This window comes from Papio anubis, chromosome 7, assembly GCF_008728515.1.
Source record: "Papio anubis isolate 15944 chromosome 7, Panubis1.0, whole genome shotgun sequence".
Lineage (NCBI taxonomy): Eukaryota > Metazoa > Chordata > Mammalia > Primates > Cercopithecidae > Papio > Papio anubis.
The window spans coordinates 113,788,603-113,808,740 of record NC_044982.1 but is presented as its reverse complement, the minus strand read 5'-3'; the positions used below and the strand labels follow the sequence as shown (position 1 = coordinate 113,808,740).

General features: G+C 51.2%; 2 protein-coding genes across 13 annotated transcripts; one reads left to right on the top strand and one right to left on the bottom strand.

Annotated features, from left to right (window-relative positions):
* The first annotated feature begins 234 nt into the window (after positions 1 to 234).
* Positions 235 to 8,698, top strand: MPI (mannose phosphate isomerase). 6 transcript variants are annotated; one of them, XM_003901215.3, is made up of 8 exons: positions 235 to 325; positions 765 to 892; positions 1,631 to 1,831; positions 2,894 to 3,035; positions 3,374 to 3,556; positions 6,651 to 6,824; positions 7,508 to 7,716; positions 8,009 to 8,698. In XM_003901215.3, exons 1-8 carry the CDS (start codon positions 304 to 306, stop codon positions 8,225 to 8,227), a joined length of 1,278 nt encoding a protein of 425 aa, XP_003901264.1. In that variant the 5' UTR covers positions 235 to 303; the 3' UTR covers positions 8,228 to 8,698. The 6 variants fall into 6 exon arrangements, with proteins under 6 accessions (XP_003901264.1, XP_031524327.1, XP_009208912.1 ...); XM_031668467.1 differs by having other exon boundaries at positions 1,615 to 1,831; XM_009210647.1 differs by having other exon boundaries at positions 283 to 325; positions 677 to 892.
* Positions 8,642 to 18,257, bottom strand: FAM219B (family with sequence similarity 219 member B). Of its 7 annotated transcripts, none has more exons than XR_004185092.1 (6): positions 17,548 to 18,257; positions 17,239 to 17,326; positions 16,114 to 16,191; positions 15,486 to 15,688; positions 12,351 to 13,184; positions 8,642 to 9,391 (listed from the first exon to the last, which is right to left on the bottom strand). XR_004185092.1 is itself a non-coding variant. In XM_009210651.3 (5 exons), exons 1-5 carry the CDS (start codon positions 17,759 to 17,761, stop codon positions 13,129 to 13,131), a joined length of 639 nt encoding a protein of 212 aa, XP_009208915.1. In that variant the 5' UTR covers positions 17,762 to 18,257; the 3' UTR covers positions 10,448 to 13,128. The 7 variants fall into 7 exon arrangements, 5 of the variants coding, with proteins under 5 accessions (XP_009208915.1, XP_003901266.1, XP_009208916.1 ...); XR_002523127.2 differs by lacking the exon at positions 8,642 to 9,391 and adding an exon at positions 10,437 to 11,056; XM_009210651.3 differs by lacking the exon at positions 8,642 to 9,391 and having other exon boundaries at positions 10,448 to 13,184.
* Positions 18,258 to 20,138: the final 1,881 nt, after the last annotated feature.

The following is a 20,138-nucleotide window of genomic DNA, read 5'->3' as shown; positions in this document are numbered from 1 at the left end:
GTCTTGCCTTCACCAGAATGTAAGTGCTCTACAAAGGCAGAGGGAAGACTGTCTTGCTCTCTGATGTATCCTCCAGCCCTTAGAACAGTCCGTGGTACTTAGTAGGCTTTCAGTACATCTGTGCCCGGCGATAGAAAGAATGAATGAACACTAAGACCGAAGATCGCGACTGTAAGCCTCTGGGCGCTGGTGCCCCGGGGCCTGGCGGAACCCTCAGGGAACTACATTTCCCGTGAAGCTCTGGGCGCAGAGGGCCGCGGGGGCTGCCGGGAAGGACATACGTGCTTAAGCCCGGTGCAGGGGATGAGCATGGCGGCTCCGCGAGGTGAGCCGTTGGCCGGGGTGTTGGCGAGTGTGTTGGTGGCGCGCGTCCTGGGGACGACTCCCGGCATGATCGGCCAGGTTGAGTCCGCTCCTGGCGCTCCGCGGAAAGATGGGTGGGTGCCGGGTAGAGGTGGGGCCACCTGCGATGGGGACTGACCTTCGAGGGGAGGGTGCCCTTCTAGACGTCGTGCCGTGGGATAGGTAGGTACCTCCTGCTCCCTCCCCGCCACCCCGCCTCAGATCAGCACAGGGTCTTTACTGCTGCCCATCTGACAGTTGGGAACATCGAGGCCTGCAGCTGAGGGGGGTCTCATCCAACAGCCTACAAACCCCTTATTTACTCTGTCGCCAGTGAGCACCCCCAGCTCTTGCCTGGTTTCCCGGGACACTAGGGTGAGGCCTGAGGAGTGGAGTGGCAGTGACCCTGTCTGTGCCCCTAGTATTCCCACTTTCCTGTGCGGTGCAGCAGTATGCCTGGGGGAAGATGGGTTCCAACAGCGAAGTGGCGCGGCTGTTGGCCAGCAGTGACCCACTGGCCCAGATCGCAGAGGACAAGCCCTATGCAGAGGTGAGTCCCGGGCTGTATTTCAGCCTACTTTACCCGCAGGTCAGGAGAAAGGGCCTGAGGCAAGTCATAAGAATCAGCTGGGAAGGGTGAGGCAGCAAGGAGGGAGGAGGCCCACTTGGCTCTTCAGGCTAATGGACTAGATAGTGTTACCAAAAAGAAGAGTGTTACCAAAAATGAGAGGTTTTGTCATAACAGGCTGGGATTTCCAGCACTCTCCTTCCCCCAACCACTCTTAGCACTTAGTGAATTTTAATTCAGCCCTCTTTGACAATTCAGTTTTTTTACTTTGACTATTTTTTTTTTTGCATTTTTATTAACCTAAAATATTTCTCCTGCCTATTTAATGAAGAAAAAGCCAAAGCATAGGAAGGCTTTCGCCTCTGCTTCTGAAACTGGAAGATGTATGTTAACCCTGAAAGAATCATTTAAGAGTTATAGTTTTTCTGCTACCTTGACAGTGCAGGTGTCATTCTCCTCTTTGGACAAAGAAGCTACATCTAAAGAAGGAAAATAACTAGTCCAAGGCTCCACAGATGGCTAGAGGCAGAGTCTGGACAAGGGCCTGGGTGTGCTGCCTCCCTGTATGTCCATGATGGCATGAACATTTGTATCCAGACCTGAGAGGCCTTTCCCAGGACTCAGTTGCCCTCTGGGGAGCACAGCGTAACGGATTGGGACAGGCCAACTCAGGGTGCCAGGTTTCTCCCCCTTCCCCTCCCAAGTTTCCTGTCTTTCCAGTTGTGGATGGGGACTCACCCCCGAGGGGATGCCAAGATCTTTGACAACCGCATCTCACAGAAGACCCTAGGCCAGTGGATTGCTGAGAACCAGGACAGCTTGGGCTCAAAGGTCAAGGACACCTTTAATGGCAATCTGCCCTTCCTCTTCAAAGTGCTCTCAGTTGAAACACCCCTGTCCATCCAGGCACACCCTAACAAGGTAAAGGACAGAGTGTGGTGCAGAAGTCAGGGTACAGAAGGGCTTATGCTAACGCCCTCCCATTACTTTTACTGCCACTTTTACCTCACCCATGCCAGGCTCCTGCCCAAGGCCAAATCCAGGCTGACAACTCCCAATTTAGCTCTGCAAAGCCACATGCAGCAACTAAGTCTAAGCAAACAGCTGACCGGCCTGTGCCAGGGGAGTTTCTCTAAGCTCATTCCAAGGGGCTTGTTCCTGGTCTTCCCTCACCCAACCCAGATCTATTCATATCTGCCATTTACTAACCTGCTTTCAGGAAGAGTTCAACTTGCAGGGCAGGGCAGGGCAGGTACCCTCAGCTCCACCCCCTTGGAGTCTTCCTACACAAGCGTGAGTCCCATTCTAAGCAATTGTGGATCAAAACTCCTTCCTTCTTTTTTTCTCTGAGACGGAATCTTGCTCTGTCGCCCAGGCTGGAGTGCAGTGGCACGATCTCAGCTCACTGCAACCTCCTCCTCCTGGTTCAAGCAATTCTCCTCCCTCAGCCTCCCAAATAGCTGAGACTACAGGCACGTGCCACCACACCTGGCTAATTTTTGTATTTTTAGTAGAGATGGGGTTTCACCATGTTGGCCAGGCTGGTCTTGAACTCGTGCCCTTGTAATCTACCCACCTCAGCCTCCCAAAGTGCTGGGATTACAGGTGTGAGCCACTGTGCCCAGCCAAAACTCCTTATTTCTGGATACACCAAGTAAGACCCAGAGAAGGGAGGGATTTACCCAAAGCCACACAGCTTGTTAGTGTCAGAGCTTAGCCTGGTGTTTGGGTTTCCTGATTTACAGACCAAGCCTCTTAAAGTCTGCCCCTGCTTTTCCTTGGATTTGCCCCATTTCCCTGCCCTGGGTTGGCTGAACCCCAAGTTTCTGCATCATGCTTTGACTGGGCTCCTTGCCAGAGGTAGGTAGCCACTGCCATCCTGCGACTGGGGAGGGCGGACAGCAGGGGCTAGGTGGCACTGGTGTTCCTGCTAGGTAATGGCTGTACCCTCACCATCCTCCTCTTCCCCTGGCCACCCCACAGGAGCTGGCAGAGAAGCTGCACCTCCAGGCTCCACAGCACTACCCCGATGCCAACCACAAGCCAGAGATGGCCATTGCCCTCACCCCCTTCCAGGGCTTGTGTGGCTTCCGGCCAGTTGAGGAGATTGTAACCTTTCTGAAGAGTAAGTTGGGCAGAATGCTGAAGGCATGCGTATTGGGCCAGGGATATCTGGGAAAGCAAGATGATAGGAACAGTGGCTGAGAACAGGGGTCACATGTCACAGCCACTGAAGGGCCTCATGAAGCAGTTTTTGGAGCCAGTGGGCCAGGCCAGTGAGACCAGGCTCAGGTGTGGTTGCCAAGGGCTGGTGATGGAGTGATTGGTTTCTACTGCAAAGTTTACTTAGCATTGCTGGCTCTTTGGTTAGGGCTGGGATGGGAAGGCGTCCTCCAACTCCCCACTTGTGTGGGTTCCATCTTACCATTCCTGATATGGGCCCTGGGCCTGGCCTTCCTGTAGAGGTGCCTGAGTTTCAGTTCCTGATTGGAGATGAGGCAGCAACACACCTGAAACAGACCATGAGCCATGACTCCCAGGCTGTGGCCTCTGCTCTGCAGAGCTGTTTCTCCCACCTGATGAAGAGTGAGAAGAAGGTGGTGGCGGAACAGCTCAACCTGTTGGTGAAGCGGATCTCCCAGCAAGGTGGGCATGGTTATATTCTTGGTTGGGTGCAATGCTCTGGCCTGGGCTCCCCGGCAGACACCAGACTCTAGGGACAGTTCTCAACCCCCTTGCCCAAGTGGAACACTAAAAGGGGCCCAACTTAGATGACCTGTTGGCAACTTAGCATTGCTTTCCTAGTCTTTGTGGAGCAGGGCCCTTCTTAGTTGAGTGCTGCTTCCCAACTGGTCATCTTCTCCAGATGGTTGGAGGCAGACTGGCATACAAGACTCTTAGGATGCCTTCCACTAGGCATTCTGAGATTTTCCCCAGCCCTGCAGCTGCCCTCTATGGATGGACTTGTATCTTGGGGCTAAAGAGGCAGGAAGGGGACAAGAGCATCCTCCGTCTCCTGGAAAGGCCTGATGCCTCCAGCACTCGGTCATTTGATCTTTCCTTTACCTGCTGTGTGCCCAATCTTGTGCTAAGAAGAGTTCAAGAAGTAACTGTGACAGGTGTGGTCGTGTCACCCCAAAGATGGGGAGTCAACACAAGCAGTAAGAAACACGAAACATAACAGACTCGCAGCAATGAGCTTATGTGGTGCAGGCAATAAGTTCTCAAGATTCTTAGCCTGGCAGCCACAGCCCACACCAAGGCTGGAGTGCAGTGGTGCGATCTCGGCTCACTGCAACCTCCACCTCCCAGGTTCAAGCAGTTCCCTGACTCAGCCTCCTGAGTAGCTGGGATTACAGGCGTCCGCCACTACACCCAGTTAATTTTTGTATTTTTAGTAGAGACAGGGTTTCACCATCTTGGCCAGGCTGGGCTCAAACTCCTGACCTCATGATCCACCCGCCTCGGCCTCCCAAAGTGCTGGGATTACAGGCGTGAGCCACCGTGCCTGGTGCCACAGCCCCATCTCTAGTTGGCCCAGAGCTCGCTCTCTATTTTACCTCTACAGGTTTCCCGTTACCTTTGAGCCTTAGGGGACTATTTATTTTACCCAAGCATATTTTGTTCAGAGAGAGAGAGAAAGAGAGAGAGAGAGTGTGTGTGTGTGTGTGTGTGTGTGAGAGAGAGAGAGAGAGAGAGAGAGTGTGTGCGTGTGTGTGTTTTGAGGTCTCTGTTGCCCCAGGCTGGAGTGCAGTGACGCGCGCGTGTGTGTGTGTGTGTGTGTGTGTGTGTGTGTTTTGAGGTCTCTGTTGCCCCAGGCTGGAGTGCAGTGACGCGATCTTGGCTCAATGCAGCCTCCGCCTCCCGGGTTCAACCAATTCTCCTGCCTCAGCCTCCTGAGTAGCTCGGATTACATGTGTGTGCCACCACGTCTGGCTAAGTTTGTATATTTTAGTAGAGACAGCTAGGATTACAGGCGTGAGCCACTATGCTGGGCCCCTTGCCTCACTTTAAAGAAGCTTGGCTGGGCGTGGTGGCTCATGCCTGTAATCCCAACACTTTGGGAGGTTGAGGTGGGCATATCACTTGAGGTCAGGAGGTCGAGACCAGCCTGGCCAACATGGTGAAACCCCATCTCTACTGAAGATACAAAAATTAGCCGGGCAAGGCAGAGGTTGCGGCAAGCCTAGATCGTGCCACTGCACTTCAGCCGGGACGATAAGAGCGAGGCTCTGTCTCAAAAAAAAAAAAAAAAAAAAAAGCTGGGCATGGTGGTGTGTGCCTGTAATCCCAGCTACTCAGGAGGCTGAGGCATGAGAATCACTTGAACCCAGGAGGTGGAGGTTGCAATGAGTCTAGATCGCACCACTGCACTCCAGCCTGGGAGACAGAGCAAGACTCCGTCTCAAAAAAAAGAAAAAAAATTTAAAATTAAAGAAGTCCAACCTTGCCACTCTACCCAGGCTGAGCTCATTTTCCCGTCGTCTCCAGGACACATCTTGGCCCTCGGCACATTCTGCCTTATGCTATCTGGAGTAGTGGACTGAGAGAGATTCTCTGAGACACAGAACTTTCTTTTTTTGAGACGGAGTCTCGCTCTGTTGCCCAGGCTGGAGTGCAGTGGCACAATCTCGGCTCACTGCAACTTCCGTCTCCTGGGTTTAAGAGACTCTCCTGCCTCAGCCTCCCGAGTAGTTGAGATTATAGGCACGTGCCACCACGCCTGGCTTTTTTTTTTTTTTTTTGTATTTTTAGTAGAGATAGGGTTTCACCATGTTGGTCAGACTGGTCTCAAACTCCTGACCTTGTGATCCGCCCGCCTCGGCCTCCCAAAGTGTTGGGATTACAGGCATGAGCCACCGCGCCCGTCCAAGACATAGAACTTTCAGTGTTAAAAACTAGAAAGTCGCCGGGTGTGGTGGCTCACACCTGTAATCCCAGCACTTTGGGAGGCCTAAGTGGGAGGATCACTTGAACCCAGGAGTTCGAGACCAGCCTGGGCAACATAGCGACACCCTGTCTCTGCAAATTAAAAAAAAACTTAGCTGGGCATGGTGGTATGCACCTGTGGTTCTCACTACTCAGGAGGCTGAGGTAGGAAGATTGCTTGAGCCTGGACAGTTGAGGCTGCAGTGAGCTATGATCGTGCCACTGCACTCCAGCCTGGGTGACAGTGAGACCCTGTCTCAAAAAAAAAAAGGAAAGTTCAGGCATGTTGTTTACCCTTCATGAAACTTTTGAGTTATCTCCCTAGATTTTGAGCTCCGAGAGCAGTGGTTCTCAACCAGGGGACATTTGGCTGTCATCTGGAGGCATTTTTGATCGTCAAAACCTAGATGGGGTTGCTAGTGGCATCCTGTGAGTGGAGGCCAGGGAAGCTGCTAAACATCCATCAGTACACAGGACAGCCCCCACAATAAAGAATTACCTAGCCCAAATGTCAGTAGCACCAAGGCTGAGAAATCCCATCCTGAAAGGACCATACTCTAGCCCTTTTAGTGGCTAGTATAGTCCTAGGCATGTGAACAGTCAAGATATGATGAAAGATGGTATTTGTATGGACTGGAGTATCAAGCAAGGCTGGACCCCCAAAGGGCTGGAGGCATGGCCAGGACAGGGCCACTTTGGCTTCTGGATTCCTGTGGCAGGGACCTTTTCCTAGGACTCCCTGGCCAATGTGGGGCTATGAACAGCACTGAGTATGCCCCTAAGTGACCTTGGGGTGCTCTGTGACCCTCAGTGGCTGCTGGAAACAACATGGAAGACATCTTTGGGGAGCTTTTGCTGCAGCTGCACCAGCAATACCCAGGTGATATCGGCTGCTTTGCCATCTACTTCCTGAACCTGCTTAATCTGAAGCCTGGGGAGGCCATGTTTCTGGAGGCCAATGTGCCCCATGCCTACCTGAAAGGAGGTAAGCCACATTTCAGCAGTGAGCCCCACTGCCATCCCTGCTGGGCCCTGTTTCCCTGTCTGGACAAAAGGAGAAGGGTGGTCAAGGAGACCCCTAAGGACCTTGCAGCTCTGACCTCTGAGGGTTCCTGGGCTCAGCAAGCAACAGCTGGTAGGGATGTTGAATGCATTTAGCATTGAACACGCCTTGAATCCTGCCACCAAGCCTATGATGCCATGCTACTGATTTTAAGCCCTGCCAGTCAGTGTGGGAACCATGATTTGAACATAGACTATACTGAATCAAAGCTGTTGTTCTATGTCACAGCCTTTGTATGTCTGTCCTATCTACCCAGGGATTTTTACACTAAAATATGCATGTTGCCACAGAAGGATGCCACCTTTTGACCGTTGGCTGCTTATCCACACATGCCTCATGCACAGGATCCTGTCGTAGAAGTGGGAGACTACAGAGTTGGGGCTTCCCAACCCCCAGGGGTTAACATGGCTCCCCTCTGACAGTAACGGGTGACCTGTCACCTGTTTTTGGTATTTGATATCTCAGCCCCATTCTCCCAGATAATACAATTCATGGAAATTTTTGCCTAACTTGGCATGGGATTCATGGAGCTCAGGTTAGGAGGCCCACAGCTGGAGAGCCAAGGCATACTTCATCAGCTTAGCACATGACGACTGTCTCTCCAGACTGCGTGGAGTGCATGGCGTGTTCAGACAACACAGTTCGTGCTGGCCTGACACCCAAGTTCATTGATGTGCCAACCCTGTGTGAAATGCTCAGCTATACCCCTAGCTCCAGCAAGGACAGGCTCTTTCTCCCGACACGGAGTCAGGAAGACCCCTACCTCTCAATCTATGACCCCCCTGTACCAGACTTCGCCATTATGAAGATGGAGGTGAGTGAGGGGCCATGATGGGTGTCCTTCGTGTGCCATGAAAATCTCTGGCAAGGGTCACGATGTAGAGGACACCTGGGGCTGGGTTTCCTGTCAAGCCCACTTGGTGGAGGATGGCCCCAGGGCCTGCCCATTCCTCCCTATACCAACGACCAGGCCTCTATGCTGACTGAGCCTGGGTTGTGGGAGAAGGTGGCAGAGCTCTCCTTTGTGCCTTGGGGACTGTCCTGGGCCCATGAGCTGATGAGAGCAGAGTCTGAGCTGCATTGCCTTATCGTTTCTTCCTGCCTAGGTCCCTGGCTCTGTCACTGAATACAAGGTCTTGGCACTGGACTCTGCCAGTATCCTCCTGGTGGTACAGGGGACAGTGATAGCCAGCACACCCACAACCCAGACACCAATCCCTCTGCAGCGTGGTGGCGTGCTCTTCATTGGGGCCAATGAGAGTGTCTCACTGAAGCTTACTGAGCCGAAGGACCTGCTGATATTCCGTGCCTGCTGTCTGCTGTAGAGGCTGCAGCCTCCCTAGCTCTCCTCTGCCAGCCACCCTAAATTCCAGCCAGCCTTGCCTCCTGAGGCCCAGCTCAAGCCCCCTTCCTTGCTCTGGACTCCTTAGGTATATCCTAGAAGAGCTGGGGTGGAGGAGGGAGCGTGAAGATAGTGACTCCTGAACATACCCAGGTAGAACCATCATCTTTGGGGATGAAAGGCCTGTGTAAGGGGTCTGATACTCCCTTTGTCTTCCCTCTCTACTCCTCACTACACCTGAGCCAGGCTCTTGCCAACTCTGTTCCAGCCTATGGCTTTAGGCTAGCTGGTAAAATATGTGACCCAGCCGGGTAATTTCTAAGAACAGGGTTCTAGTGCTGGGACTGCCCATTTCCTCAGCTGCAGAGGAGGAAAGGGAAAGGGTAGGCCTGTGGACTAACACTGTTTACATCCTTTTATTCTGTCAAAGCAATTAAAGGTCACTTGTGTCGAGGCTGTGGAGTAATGAGCACTCAGCCTTTGGGGTACCTGTTCTAAAGTGGGCCAAAAGAGCCCTCCCTGCATGATGCCCCAGTTTTTGCTTTATTCCTACTTCATACAGCTTCCTGGGGGTGGGCAGGCTACACTCCAGAACGCTGGTATGGGAAGGAGTGGGAGAGGAAGCCAGCTTTGGCCTCAGAGGCACAGCTTGCAAGCAGCCCTACACAGAGGTGGCTCAAAGGATACACCAGTCACCAGTGCAAGACTCTTTGCTCCTGTTTTTCAATTGGCCCTAGAGAAGGGGTCAGCAAACCAGGCAGGCAGGCCAGTTCTGGCCATACCTGTTCATTTCCATATGGTCTGGCTGCTTTCAAGCTACAGTGGCAAAGTTGAAGAGTTGCACTGGACTATACAGCCTGCAAAGCTGAAACTATTGATCGTCAACCACTTCTCTAGAACATACTCAACTGTTGCAGATTACAGGGACTCAGGAACCGAATTAGACAATTTTCACGGTGAGGAGAAGCCCAGTTAGCTTTCCTAAACTGGCAGGAAGTGCGAAGGAGGGAAATCTCTCTCAATGCCCTGCTCCAGGGGTGGGACACACCTGCAAGAAGCTGTCAGCTGTCTGCTGCTGCTGAGGTTTCTGACGTGCAATCATAGATCCTGTCACAACAGGCTAATCACTTAGTCCACTGGCTCCTTCCTGTGGGATAAAGGTTTAAATTCATACAAAAGAATCTTTCTGGGCTTCTGCCCACACTAGAGTCCCTATACAATAGAGTCCCAGGAAACCACCTTCAAAAATCTCCTGGGTTTTGGCCGGGCGCGGTGGCTCACGCCTGTAATCCCAGCACTTTGGGAGGCCGAGGCGGGCGGATCACGAGGTCACGAGATCAAGACCATCCTGACTAAAATGGTGAAACCCCGTGTCTACTAAAAATACAAAAAAATTAGCCGGGCGTGGTGGCGGCTGCCTGTAGTCCCAGCTACTCAGGAGGCTGAGACAGGAGAATGGTGTGAACCCGGGAGGCGGAGCTTGCAGTGAGCCAAGATCACGCCACTGCACTCCAGTCTGGGCAACAGAGTGGAACTCTTTTCCAAAAAAAAAACAAAAAACAAAAACAAAAAACTGGGTTTTTTTGCCTCCAAATTTTCTTCAGCTAAAGAATAATAAATATGAGCTGGAAAGAAAGGTTCTGCTAAAGGGAACCCATTCTATAGAAGTGACTTGCAAGGGCCTATTTCACTCATGCTGTCCAATGAAAGAGGCCTGAAAGTTGTACCCACTGGGAACAGCAGAAAGGGGAGGGAGTTTCCAGAAAGAATTGCTGCAGTCAGCTAATTAAGCTATTTCTTCATTTCACGATATCCAGGATATTCTTTTTTTTTTATTTTTATTTTTTGAGACGGAGTCTCGCACTGTCTCCCGGGCTGGAGTGCAGTGGCACGATCTCAGCTCACTGCAACCTCTGCCTACTGGGTTCAAGCGATTATCCTGCCTCAGCCTCCCGAGTAGCTGGGACTACAGGCGCCTGCCACCACGCCCAGCTAATTTTTTGTATTTTTAGTAGAGATGGGGTTTCAGTAGAGACGGGGTGACAGGATCTACGATTGCAGGTCAGGTCAGGCTGGTCTCAAATTCCTGACCTCATGATTTGCCTGCCTCGGCCTCCGAAAGTGCTGGGATTACAGGCATGAGCCATCGTGCTCGGCCAAGGCCTTTCTTTAAAATCCTGCTGCAACACAGACACAGCTCAACTAGTGTGACTGCATTTATTCTTATAAAGGTACAGAGCTGTAGAAGTACAAGCCAAGAGTTCTGCAGAGTAGTCCATAAACACCATATGGTACCACTCCTGCTGGGAGGTAAGCCTGGATACACCCTTCTCCCCAGGAAACTGTCACCTGCAGAACACCCAGCACTCAGAATTAAGGCAGTTTGGCCCTGGGCACATTGGTGGTATTTTGGTATGTGGCCACTGGCCCTAAACAACTGACCATTTCTACCCTGCCTCACTGTACTCTCCCACCAGGTCCGTCCAGCTGCTTCTACAAGGTAACACCCTCCTACATGGGGTCAGCCAGCTCAGAAACCTCTTCTTCAGGGACGGCTGCTGCTGAATATGCCAGAGTTGATTATTACAACAACAATGAAGAGGGCCTTGGTTTTGGGGTCCTACCACCCTCACCCCTAGCAGCTGCTAAACACCCAGGCCACTCTGCCCTGACCACCTCCCTGACAGAGATGTGGGTCTATACTTACCTTCCACAGCCACCTCCCAGCACGCACTGGGGTCCCTCTACCCGCGCCGATGTCTTTCTTTACACTGTGCTACATTTGATCCCTTTCCACATGTGCACTTCACCTCTGCAGACACAAGAAAGGCCTGAACATGGTCTCTGCAGATGGGGAAGGGGTTCTGGATGGAGATGTTTTTGCTCTCTACAGGCATTTGCACAAAGTGCTCAGAATGTTGGCCACCTGCGTAGAGCTGCAGAGTCCCATTCCAGAACACAGTAACCATCTGCCTCCTCTCTTCCCAAGACCCCAAGCTGGCATGACTCTTGTCTCTGTCCTATCTCCCTGCTGTGATGCTGCTAGCTGGTAGAGTAAGTCAGCCCCTAGATACTGTATATTCCTCTCAACCTTCCATGGTTTGAGAAAAACACAAAGATAGATGTCCATCAAGCACTCACAGGATTACCATTGTGAGGACAGTTGTCAGACAAATAACAAATAAGGCTGTATCTTTTTATTAGACTTTCTCATCTTCCAGTCACCCCTTGTGGTAAAGCAAAAAGAGTGTGTTGTCCCTCATATGCCTCTAGTGGTCACAGGACCACTAGGGAAAGAGACTGGATACTTTTCCATGTAGAACCTATACCCCAATCCCAACTATTGGGCTGGGAACCCTGTCTATGCCCATTCAAAGCTCACCTTGTGGGAGGATTGCTTGGGCCTGGGAGGTTGAGGCTGCAGTGAGCTGTGAATGCACCACTGCACTCCAGCCTGGGTGACAGAGACCCTGTCTCCAACAAAACAGAATGCTCACCATGGTTCTGAGTGAAGCCAAAAAAAAAAACAAAAAACCTGTTGGAAAAATTCTAGAAAGAGGCTTGGTACAGCGAAATTATGCCTGTTCCTGCTGTTTGGGCTGGGGGCTGAAAGAGGCTGTGTTACACTCAGAGGTCTGCTTAAAGCCCAATCCTGAGTATCCAGTGAGGCCCATGCTGTGACCAGAAGAATCTGGCAATAGAATGGTCCATACCGCAGTGAAGGGAGGCCCTCTACACTGGTGGACTGATTTCCTCAGGCGAGGGTCTAGGAACTGGCTTAGGTCTCTCCTACCCTTCCTGTCTGTAAGCCTCAGTGTAGGACAAAGCCCACACAGCTGTATACCCACTCTCACCCATTGCTGCTTCTCAAAAGTTTAAAAGCTAAACAGGAAGGCACCAGACTGCTCCCTGTAGCTCCCTCTGCTGGTAATAATAAAAACTGCAGGCTTCTGGGGCCAGCCCCAGTACCTCTGACCCAATCTTTAGCTCAAAGACTGGGTGAAGAAACTCACCAAGACCAAGCAAATACAAATAAATAAATATGAACATGTCGGAACAGTTTTTCTCCTAACTAGGGAAGGGCGAACCAGAATCACTAAACTCACCCAGACAGTTGGACCAGTTGGGGATACCCCAGGTCCGAGGATTCTGGAAGCCAGGATCCTGCTGTGTCATTAAGCAACCTATGATCCATCATAGTTAGACAGGTGCAACCTGAAGAGGGACAAAAGGACTAACTTTATGCTCTCTTGAAGGACAAGCCTGCAAGCCATCTTAGAGCTAGAAATACAGCAAATGGAATTTCTCGAACTAGTCTCAAACAGTTAAATTCTTTTTTGGATTGCCAGCTATAATAAACCATAAAGTGCTATTTTCTGCCTCCATACAACACTATCTAGCACAGCCTGGGCACAAGAGCTCCCTTTTTGCCTCCCTGAAGCACTATGACAAATACCAGCCAAGCTGTCTTCAAGTGTTTTCCTTGGCCACCTTTGTCACCCACCGTAAGAACCAGGATTCCTCTGTCCTGCCCTTATTAAAGTGACTTCTCCAAACTCTGCTCCAACAGCAGAGGAAAACTGCAGAATTCCACCTATCAGTCCACAGCGTAGATGGGGGCCTCTGGCCTGAGAAGCAACAGGTAAGGGCTACCTGCAGGTCACTTTCTAGGGGTCAGCGACTCCAGTGCTCACTGCACTCTGTGAGCTATGAGTGGCCAACAGGGCTCTGTAGGCCTCGTGGTGAGCAGGGCCTATCTTGGAGGGTAATGTCTACTGGAGGGTACAGGAGGAAGAGTCCCCAAGACAGCACCAGCAGCAGGAGCACGCTGAAGAGGCCATGGGCTTAGGGGGGATGAGGTCCAAGTCCTCGTCATCTGGAATCTCATCCAGGTGATACCCATCCTGAAGCAGCTGCCGGCTCACATCCTGGTTCACCTGCTAAGAGAAGGAGAGGAGGGAACTATAGGCCAAGATGCAAAGCAGAAATAACTGCTACTCAAAAGATAGGCCCACATTCCCTTACCAGGGCTTCCTGTCCATGTCCCATCCCAGGCCAACCCCACACATCCCAGGACTACAGGAGGAAGTGCCACCTTCTCCTACTTGTGCCTCAGTCAGCAGTAAGCCTTAGTACTGTCCAAGCTTCACTGTCACTGACCCCCAGGGGATCTGTTCTCACTAAATCCTGAGGCATTCATAAAAATATCAAGTTCCCAATTATGTTTGAAATCAATGCTCTGACTGTTCCCACTGGGAACCCAGACTAGTCCCTATCAAGGCTGAAAAATATGGGATAATGATAACAGAACAATGGGCTACCGTAGCAGAACATGGGTTACAGCGGAAGGGGTTGGTGAGCAGCTTTTTCTACACACTGCCAGTTAGACTTCTTATCCTTTGATGCCAGCAGAGCTGGGTCCCTACAAAAGTGGAATCTGTTGGTTGGTTTCATCAGTTCACTGAGCATAAGAAAAATAAGGCTGGGTGTACAGTGGCTCATGCCTATAATCCCAGCACTTTGGGAGGCCGAGGAGGGTGGATCGCAAGGTCAGGAGATCGAGACTACCCTAACACGGTGAAACCACGTCTCTATTAAAAAACAGAAAAAATTAGCTGGGTGTGGTGGCGGGCGCCTGTAGTCTCAGCTACTCGGGAGGCTGAGGCAGGAGAATGGCGTTAACCTGGGAGGCGGAGCTTGTGGTGAGCTGAGATCACACCACTGCACTCCAGCCTGGGCAACAGAGCGAGACTCCATCTCAAAAAAAAAAAAAGAAGGCTGGGCACAGTGGCTCATGCCTGTAATCCCAGCACTTTGGGAGGCCAAGGCGGGTGGACCACTAGGTCAGGAGATCGAGACTATCCTGGCTAACGCGGTGAAACCCCGTCTCTATTAAAAATACAAAAAAAAATTAGCCGGGTGTGGTGGTGGGCGCTTGTAGTCCCAGCTACTCGGGAGGCTAAGGCAAGAGAATGGCGTGAACCCGGGAGGTGGAGCTTGCAGTGAGCTCAGATCACACCACTGCACTCCAGCTTGGGCAACAGAGCAAGACTCCGTCTCAAAAAAAAAAAAAGAAAAAGAAAAAGAAAAAGACATGAGGCTGGGGAAAGTGTAAGACTTCCTCTTAGACACAATCTTTGACACTCAGACATTTAAGGACGACACAATTTGCAAACTGCTCTATTCTGTGGCAGAAACTCAGAGATTAGCCAAGACTTCCAGGAGAGTAAGAAAAGCCAGTGGTGTAGAGTCAGGTCCCCAGCACTTCACCTGTCAAAGGGAATGAGCTGCAAATGCCAGGATTTTACATCCCTGTGTTTCTATCTGGGACAGTCACTCTGGAAGAACGTCCACATGGCTATCCCAGGAGTGTTTTAGCCTGAGTTTTCTTTTTTTTTTTTTTTTTGAGACAGAGTCTCACTGTATCGCCCAGGCTGGAGTGCAGTGGTTCACTGCAAGCTCCACCTCCTGGGTTCACGCCATTCTCCTGCCTCAGCCTGCCGAGTAGCTGGGAATACAGGCGCCCACCACCACGCCCGGCTAATTTTTTGTATTTTTAGTAGAGACGGGGTTTCACCGCGGTCTTGATCTCCTGACCTCGTGATCCGCCCGCCTCGGCTTCTGTGCTGGGATTACAGGCATGAGCCACCGCACCCAGCCTAGCCTGAGTTTTCATAGATGGAACAAATGAAGAAACAGAAGTTGTTTGGTCTGGAAGAAAGCAAGCTTGGTAGAAGATGGGCAGGGGAGAGACAGAAATGCTGATCTTAGAGAGACTAGAGTGGCTGTGTGACATTAGAAAGCAGGTCAAGGACCAGTGGACCCATTCAGATTAAGGAAGATGTATCTAAGAGCTACTCAAACAAAAAATTGTGTGTGTGTTGAGGGAAGGGTGGGTAGCAAGGCTCCTTGGAGGTGGTGAGTACCCAATTACAAAAAGCATTCAAGTAAGCACAGACTAGTAAACACTTAGCTGGGATCTATCAAAAGGATTCCTTTTCTAAGCTGTGGCCTAGAATACTTTATTTTAGAGTCTTATTTTAGAGACAGGGTCTTGCTATATTGTCCAGGCTGGTCTTGGAACTTCTAGACTCAAGCAATCCTCCTGCCTCAGCCTCCCTGGTAGCTGAGACTACAGGCATGTACCACCATACCCAGCTTACATGACTTCTGAGATCATTTCTAGCCCTGAGTCTATATGGTCTCCTCGATTCTCAACAGCCCTCCTTGGTCACCTATACCTCCACGGGGAGAAGAGGGCAGAGTAGAAGACTGTAGAACAGACCAGAAGTCTGGCACAGTGCTGTGCTGACAGCGGGCACCAAACAAGCATTTGACAGTGGTGGTAATGCTGCCTGCAGCCTGGCCCTGCGCAGAAAGGTGCTCTGGACTTGCCTCTGCAGAGGAATACCCGGAGGAGTATCTGGATTCCAGCTCCCCATCACTAGGAGAAGAGGAAAACAGTCAGTTCAGGGAGGCACCTGTGGCACATGACTATAAATCATAAGGTGGAGAGCATGCAAGGGCATCTGGAAAACTTGTGAAGCAAAGGCCTTATACAACAGAACTCAAGCCCGAATAGGGTTCCCTCAATGGTTCTGGCAGGAACAGGGTCACTCTCACTAACAACGCAGACGTAACAGGGCAGGATGATCCACTGGACATTGGTGCTCCGAATTCTAGAGCAGCATGATTACCTATGAGTCTTCTAACCAAGCCATCCTGGGAAGGGATATTGTTCAGAAGAGAACAGCCCTGGAATATACATGAAGGGCCTTGGAGGAGACAGGGAACAAGCAAAGGCATCAAGCGATCTTCAGTTCCAGCCAAGCTGCTTCCCAAGGGGGTATTTCCAAGGGGAGCACTCACCTGTCAGAGTCGAGGGACACCAGGTTTTCATCTGGACTCTGGCTAAGAGCAGTATAGCCCTTGTTAAACTTCACTGACCTGAGGGGAGATGGGGGAGAAGAGACCAAGCATAGATGAAAGCATAGGCATTTCACAGGGATAGCCAGAGTCCTTGCCCTGAAGGAGAAAGAATTGACTGCACTACTGACTTGCCTTCTCCCTGGTCACAGCCACCACCACCTGCAGCTCCATGTACCTGGCTACAGTGCCTCAGAATGTGTACGTTCTCATTCTTTTTTTTTTTTTTTGGAGACAGAGTCTGGCCCTGTCACCCAGGCTGGAGTGCAATGGCGCCATCTTGGCTCACTGTAATCTCCACCTACTGTGTTCAAATGATTTTCCTGTCTCAGCCTCCCGAGTAGTTGGGACTACAGGCGTGCCCAGCTAATTTTGTATTTTTAATAGAAACAGGGTTTCGCCATGTTGGCTAGGCTGGTCTCGAACTCCTGACCTCAAGTGATCCACTCGCCTCGGCTTCCCAAAGTGCTGGAATTACAGTCGTGAGCCACCACGCCCGGCCTGTATTCTACTCCTCCTATAGGTCTTGGAAAAAAGCACACCTCCCCTTGCCTGAACTAGGAAAAGCACCCTCTCCCCACTTATTTAATCAGAGGACACAAAAACTGCAAGCCTTTGGGTAAAGGGTTAGGGTTAACCTTCACTTCTCCGAGTTTCAACCCTCATCTGTAAAAGGAGGCATTGAATAAGGTTCTATTCAGCTGAGAGTTTACTATTCTGTTGAAAACAAACAAACAAAAACAGGTCTAGCCGTTCCCACACTGCTCTTCGTCCTCATTCCTGGGGACTCCAGCCACCATTCTCCTCCCTAACAGAGGAGGAGAAGGATAGTGAATGAGCCCGTGCACTCACAGAACTCCCTTATTCCGAAGCTCTTTCTCTGATCCCGTCACATCCTTAAAGGAAAAGAGATTGTTCCTCTTCCCATTTTAAAGATAGTGAACCTGACAGGTTGCACCAGGGGAATCGCTAGCTCGGCCTTAAACCAGAGCACCCTGTCTCCCGTCCTGGGGATTAAAGCCTTCTCTAAAACTGCTGGCACAGAGGAGGTGTGGCGCCTGCTGAGACCTTTTCCCTGAAGAGTCTGGGCGGTTCGGCGAGGCCCCCAGCATGCCTTTTCTCCGCAGAACGGCCTTGGCCAGGTCCCGGTGCTTCTCTGGAAGTTAAAGGGCCCGGGTCAGCCGGGTCTTCCCCACTCCGCAGCGTCTCCCGAAGGCTGGGAGGCCGCTCTTTCCGAACGGATTTTAAGGGGCGGGAGCAGGCTGCAGCTAACCCCTTCCCTCCGGGGCCGAGGCCCAGCGAAGCTCCGGAGCCCGCCCTGGGGACGCGGCCGCCCGCCCAGGGACAGACCTCCCCCGACCATCGGGCCACACTCACGCAGCTTGGCTTGAATGGAGGGTGCGCGCGTCACCATGTATGGCCCCCGCTTCTCCACGGCCGCGGGGGTGCGCTCCCCCAGACGGAGGGCTCTATTACCAATCTGCCCGGAGGGTGGCCCCGCAGCTCCCGGCGCGCGGTCCCGAGCCCCGCTAGGCCGGGGTCCCGGGGTAGACAACCGCACCGCGCGCCCGCTGAGCTCCGCGGTCGCCATGGCCGGGCTCCGCCCTGCCGGATGATGCAGCCCCGCCCGTGGCAAACAAGCGGACGGCCGAGGGAGAGGCGGGCTGTCTTTTAGCAAGAGCGGTGCGCAGGCGCAGGTCGTCCTCTTCCGGAGCTCTCCAGTTCGGTAGTCCGGGTATTTGGCGCAAATATTCCGCCCTTCTTTCCGGGAGGCCGGGCAGTTCCGTTCTCGCTCTTGGGGCTTGAGCCTGGTGATGGTTAGGCTCAGTTCTGCCTCTAGTGGACATTAAATACTGATATTGTTGTGGGGCTGCGCGTGTGCGTCGGTGGGGCGCCCACAGTTTGAGTCCTGGCGCGCCGCACTCTGTACTTCTCGCAGCGTCTCCTTGGGGGTCTCCCCACATATGGAGCTGCCAGAGAGCAGACTTGAGTTGAAGAGACATGAGGACAAGCGTTATCAGCGACCTTTTCTAGCAAAAGAAAGAGGCCCCAGAGGTTAAAGAACCTTGTGAAGGTGACACACCTAGAGGCAGTAATTGCGCTGATCCATCTGACGCCAAACCCCACCTTCTTAACAACACCAAGAGGTGCCTGTGACCTTGGACAAGACCTGACCCTCTCTAGGCCTCAGTTTCCACATTTAAAAATAGAGCCGGTGTCACTACTCATTGTACAGTGAGGCAAATAGGCGTTGAAAAGGCGGGTGAAAGTGCACTCTGAGTCTGTGTGTGGTAGGCTATGTGTCAGGGCTCTTGAATTCTCTAGCCCCCAAGGGATATGCTTGTGACTGGCTGGAAAGAAACTCCAGATCCTTGTGGAACTCCCAAATCTCATGAGGCTGTCCCTTGACTAATTTACTGGTCTCAGTAGGGCAGGTCAACAGTGTGCAACCTCCGAGCTCACAGGGACACGCAGACCGTTGGGTGGCACTATGCCTTGGGCAAGAGAGGTAAAAAGGAAGAATTTAGGGCTGAAGTTTTCAAAAATCAGAAGCACAAAGGAATCCTTACCATTTTGGTAGATTCTCCCCACTCCCCATGATGTTAGACTGTTTTTGCCTCCAGAAACAGCAGGTTCATATAGCTCAACTTAGTATTTAATCATTATAACCTCCCAGTGAAGCCAATAGTTATTCTTGTTAAACAAATGAAGCTTAAACTTGGTGAAGTTTACCAGTTAAGTGATAAACCTGGAATTTGTACCCAGCTCCCTGTGGACTCCAAAGAAGTAGTTTTCTGGCGGGGCACAGTGGCTCACATCTGTAATCCCAGCACTTTGGGAGGCTGAGGCAGGCGGATTACCGGAGGTAGGGAGTTCAAGACCAGCTTGGGCAACATGGTGAAAAGTGAGCCAAGATCGGGCCACTGCACTCCAGCCTAAGCAACAGAGACGCTGTCTCAAAAACAAACCCCCCCCCCCCCCCCAAAAACCAACAACAAAGAAGTGGTTTTCTTCTGGTTATGCTGATGGAGACTTCACCAAGAGCCAAATATGATTTAAACCAGCAGTCTCCAACCTTTTTGGCACTAGGGGTTGGTTTTGTGGAAGACAGTTTTTCCATGGGGTGGAAATGGGGTAGAAAAAAGCTGGTTTTGGGATGATTCAAGCACATTTATTGTGCACTTTATTATTACATTACAATATATAACGAAATAATTGTACAACTCAACTTAGAATCAGTGGGAGCCCCAAGCTTGTTTTCCTGCAACTAGACGGTCCCATCTGGGGGTGATGGGAAACGACGACAGATCATCAGGCATTAGATTCTCATAAGGAGCCCACAATCTAGATCCCTTGCATGTGCGGTTCACAATAGGGTTCATGCTGCTATGAGACTCTAATACCACCGCTAATCTGACAGGTGACGGAGCTCAGGTGGTAATGTGAGCAATGGGGAGCTGCTGTAAATACAGATTAAGCTTTGCTCACTCATGGACCAGTATCCATCCATGGCCTGGGGCTTGGGAACCCTGACCTAAACCCACTTAATGTCACAAAATCACTAGGAACTTGTAACAAAACTGTGAGAGCCTTCATGCACGCTCTTCCCAATCTTCCATCAATAATGCTCTTAACTGCTGAGTGACTCAACATAGACCCTGAAGCCAAATTATTTGCTGTCACCTACTGGCAAATTATTAAACCTCTTTATGTCTCAGTTTCTTTAGCTAAGTGGAGATAACAGAACCCATCTAATGGAAGTGGAATTGTGAAGTTCAGTTGTAAAGTGTTTAGAATGACACCTGGCATATAGTAAGTGTTCAAGAAATATATGCTATTATTTACACAACCCTTTACACAACAGCATTACAAGGATTTAGTGTTCATTCTCTCATTTGACTTTACACTCCCCAAGGGCAGACTGCCTTATTCACTTTTTAGCATAAGGTTATAGTAATAAATATTTG